At 46.7% G+C, this 3,967-nt stretch overlaps 1 protein-coding gene across 1 annotated transcript; it reads left to right on the top strand.

Annotated features, from left to right (window-relative positions):
* Positions 1 to 1,343: 1,343 nt before the first annotated feature.
* On the top strand, positions 1,344 to 2,884 carry SETTUDRAFT_172505 (uncharacterized protein; the record flags this gene model as incomplete). Its single annotated transcript, XM_008030181.1, has 4 exons — positions 1,344 to 1,832; positions 1,898 to 2,092; positions 2,159 to 2,371; positions 2,456 to 2,884. 4 exons carry the CDS (start codon positions 1,344 to 1,346, stop codon positions 2,882 to 2,884), a joined length of 1,326 nt encoding a protein of 441 aa, XP_008028372.1.
* Positions 2,885 to 3,967: the final 1,083 nt, after the last annotated feature.

The following is a 3,967-nucleotide window of genomic DNA, read 5'->3' as shown; positions in this document are numbered from 1 at the left end:
ATTAATAGAACGAGCGATAGCACGGCCAACAACGCGCTTTTTAGCATCGGATGCTAATATGCTAGGAGAGTAAGAGCTCTAGAGTAGATGCGCATCGCGCTTGTCTACATACAAGCATGTTGTGGGATAGTCCGAGGGTCCGGAAGAGAAAGTGTCCCGTTACACCGTGCGTCCTGGCACGCAGGGATGGACGTTACCTACTTCTTTAAAGCTTGCGCTCTGTAGTTGTCATATTTCGACGACAGCGCACATTGTGAGATATCTCTTAGCCAAATTGGCGCGGTGTAGCGTTGATGGTGGGCATTCAAAAAAGTGGATGGGATTGGTGTGGGTGGGGTGGATAAGCTTACTGAGGCCAGACTTATGAAACGTGACTGTATTTTGAAGTTTTCAGACGAGTGTGGTATCGCCCAAGGATCTGGCCATAGCACTACTTAGGTATGGCGATTACTAGAGCAAAAATGGTCTCATAAGATAATAAAAGCTGTCCCTACTAGCCAGCAGCCCGCTTGCATAGTATACGCTGCAATTTAGATAGATTCAGATGGTGTTGTAGGCCGTAGCCCTCTCGTAATCATAAAACGAGACTCATCACGGCGTTAAGCTGGATATACGGCACGGAGCTACTTAAAAGCACTTATAGAAGGGATACTACCTAATTATAGCGCTAGCGAGCTATTTATGCGGGATAACGCGCGTATCTACAACGCTCAAATCCCACAGCAGTGGTTGAGAATTCATGGGATAGAAACAACCGACTGGCCACCATATTCTCCTAATCTCAACCCTATCGAGCACCTCTGGTGGGCACTTAAAAAAACTCATGAGCTTTATCCCAAGTTTGAGTATATAGGCGACACAAATATTAAGTGGGAGTAGTTTGAAAATGGGTTGCGCGAGGCGTGGTCAGCCATAACTACCTGATTCTTTGATTACGAAGCTAATTTTGAGTATGCCGCGCCGCCTCGCCACTGTCCGTAGAGCAAAAGGGTATCAAAAGATATTAAGATCTATAGCTACAATTTGGTTATTTAAAATTCTTCCTAGACATATTTTGGTGGAGTTGGCACGGCGTTGAAATTGTGGAAAAAAGTGGTGATGGTAGCCCGAGCGCTTAGCTGCACAGACTTTTAGAGTGTGACTGTGTTTGTTGTGATGGAGCAGTGCTATTGTTTGGTGGGATGCTTAGGTAATGGGGACACAAATTATTTTTGATCGGGTGGGGTGCTCAGGCTCCTAAGATAATGCCTTGGCCTGCGTCATACGACGTAACAAAGCCCCCCGCCACAGGACAGTAATTTCCTCGCCTCTTCACGCACACACTCACTGTCTCGTCCGATCCTATGGAAAACTGGCTGAAACAATCTGGGGCGTCAGGCTTAAACGGCCCCGAGCTTGCCGACTTCTTGGATACCGGCCGCGGTGTCAGAACGCGGAGGCGATTCGAGGAAGGAGAAAAAATTCTCACCATTCCACATCGCGTTCTCTGGACAGTCAAACACGCATATGCTGATCCACTCCTTGGGCCAGCCCTTCGCTCTATGCGGCCGCCCTTGTCTGTCGACGACACCTTGGCTACGTATATTCTCTTTGTCAGATCGTGTGGGTCGGGATACGATGGACTGCGAAGCCATGTGGCGGCGCTGCCTGCAAGCTATGCTTCGAGCATCTTCTTTACCGAGACTGAGCTGGAAGTTTGCGCGGGAACTTCGCTCTACACTACCACGAAGCAGCTAGATCGCCAGATCAAAGACGATTATAAGAGATTAGTAGCGCGACTGTTTGGACGACATCGAAAACTGTTTCCAGCCGACAAATTCACCATCAAAGATGTAGGTATTGCAACACACGGAAAATGCTGTGAATCAGTTACTAACACTTATTTCCTATCTTTCAGTACAAGTGGGCTCTCTGCACCGTATGGAGTCGTGCTATGGATTTTCAGCTACCCGATGGAGATTCAATTCGACTTTTGGCCCCCTTTGCGGACATGTTGAACCACTCGTCCGAGGTTAAGCAGTGTCACGCCTACGATGCCCTGTCTAAAAATCTCTCTATTCTTGCCGGGAAAAACTACGAATCAGGAGATCAGGTACGTCCGTCTTGTTTTCTAATGCTACTACATAATTAGTACGCTTACCTAGAGGTGTTCTTCCAGGTTTTCATTAATTATGGGCCTATTCCAAACAATCGCCTTTTGCGTCTCTATGGGTTTATCATGCCCGACAATCCCAATGACAGCTATGATCTCGTTCTCATGACGCATCCCATCGCGCCATTTTTTGAGCAAAAGCACAAACTCTGGTTATCGGCTGGGCTCGATTCGACCTCTACCATTTCTCTTACTCTCACTGATCCGCTACCAAGAAGCGTCCTTTGATACCTCCGTATTTAGCGGCTGCACGAATCAGATCTTGCTATCATAGCGGCTCATTAAAGCGAAGCTGCAGTTGAGAAAATCAGCGATTTAAACGAAGTGGAAATCCTGCAGTTTCTAGTGGAATCAATTACTAGTCTTCTCGACGGTTTCGGAACTCAACTCGAAAAGCTGGAAGAGCAACTCGCAGAAGGGTTCTATTCCCCGGGAGGGAACACATGGTCGGCGGCGCACGTCAGCTTGGGTGAACAGCGGGTGTTGAGGTTGACGAGAAAGACAGCGGAGGATTTGTTGGCGGCGGTAGAGAGCGGAAGTGGAAATGGGAGTGGCCTGTTGTCGGCACCGGCCCAATGCGCGAATTGCGAAAATGTTTCTGTGCAGTTGATGCAGTGCGGAAGGTGCAACAAGGTCATGTACTGCGGGCGGACGTGCCAGGTCGCCCATTATAAAGAGCACAAGGCGATGTGTCGGGCTACATCAGCTAAGAATGGTTCTAACAGGAATTAAAAGAGAAGTTTTGACTAGCCTGTAAACAACCTTCGAAAGAAAACCTTAAGCCTAACTCCTACTACAACACAAACTTTGTGCAACTTTAGTGTTCGCTAGACGAACTAAGATGCATGGCTATAGATTGTAGGGGAATAGAAGCGTTCGATGTAGTAACATCTCTAATAGTTGAAGATGGGTCAGCCTTTTCCATCAGCCTTTTAAGGCAGTGTTCAAAAGCTTAAGCAAGCTAGGCCTCCACAAACTGGAGTAGCTATGTGGGGCACTCGTATTTGTTGCGCTCATAGATATGGGCTGGCAACAAAGAAAGCGAAGTATATCCACCAGTGTCTCACTTGCTGTAAAACAGACAAACAGACAGGCTTCTTCCATCTAAGCTTCTGTTCTAACCATTTTCGGCGCTCTTAATATTAGGCTAGGTATGCGGGTTTGCCTAGTTGACGTAGCAGTAGCAGCAAAGTAGGTTAACTTAGTCTAGCAAAGCGACAATAGCATTATATAAGTTGCCAAAGGACAATTAGCTGATAAGGGGGCGGCTGATACTTCCTCCGATCCGGCTCTAGGATTGGCCTGATGCTTAGCGAGGTTGTATTATTATTATTATTATTATTATTCCATTAGAGTCTATCTGCAGTCAGTGACTATGTAAGACTTTGGCCAGAGGCCGTTCTAGGTACAATTTGTTTAAAGTGAGAGTGTTCTCTGTATAGTACTGCTATTGTGCTGCGGTTTAGTCGCTTCTAGCTGCGCTTAAAGCAGACTCCAGTTGCTGAAGAGCAGTTTAGTAAACAGGAAGAGATGTTAGACAGCAAGGGCTGTCTTCCAGCGAGCTCTTTTAGGGCTAAGGAAGTAACTTAGAAAGTTTGTTAGTTATTATTGGTTTTAGGTAGTGTCTCTCTGTTCTCGCTATTTTTAGTTATCTTGTTCTTGGCCTAGATGCCAGCCTCTAGTCCCTACTCTAGTTTTAGCAATGAAAGCTAAAGTCGCCTCTCTGCCTTTGCTAGTGTGGAGGAGTAGTTGGATTGTTAGGTAGTTCTCGCGAAGAGTTGCTTTTAGCGCTTGCCTTTCTATGTTGTAGTGCCA

The sequence above is a fragment of the Exserohilum turcica genome (assembly GCF_000359705.1).
Source record: "Exserohilum turcica Et28A unplaced genomic scaffold SETTUscaffold_4, whole genome shotgun sequence".
In the NCBI taxonomy this organism is placed as follows: Eukaryota; Fungi; Ascomycota; class Dothideomycetes; order Pleosporales; family Pleosporaceae; genus Exserohilum; species Exserohilum turcicum.
The sequence above is the reverse complement of the archived record's forward strand: the minus strand, read 5'-3'. Positions and strand labels throughout refer to the sequence as shown.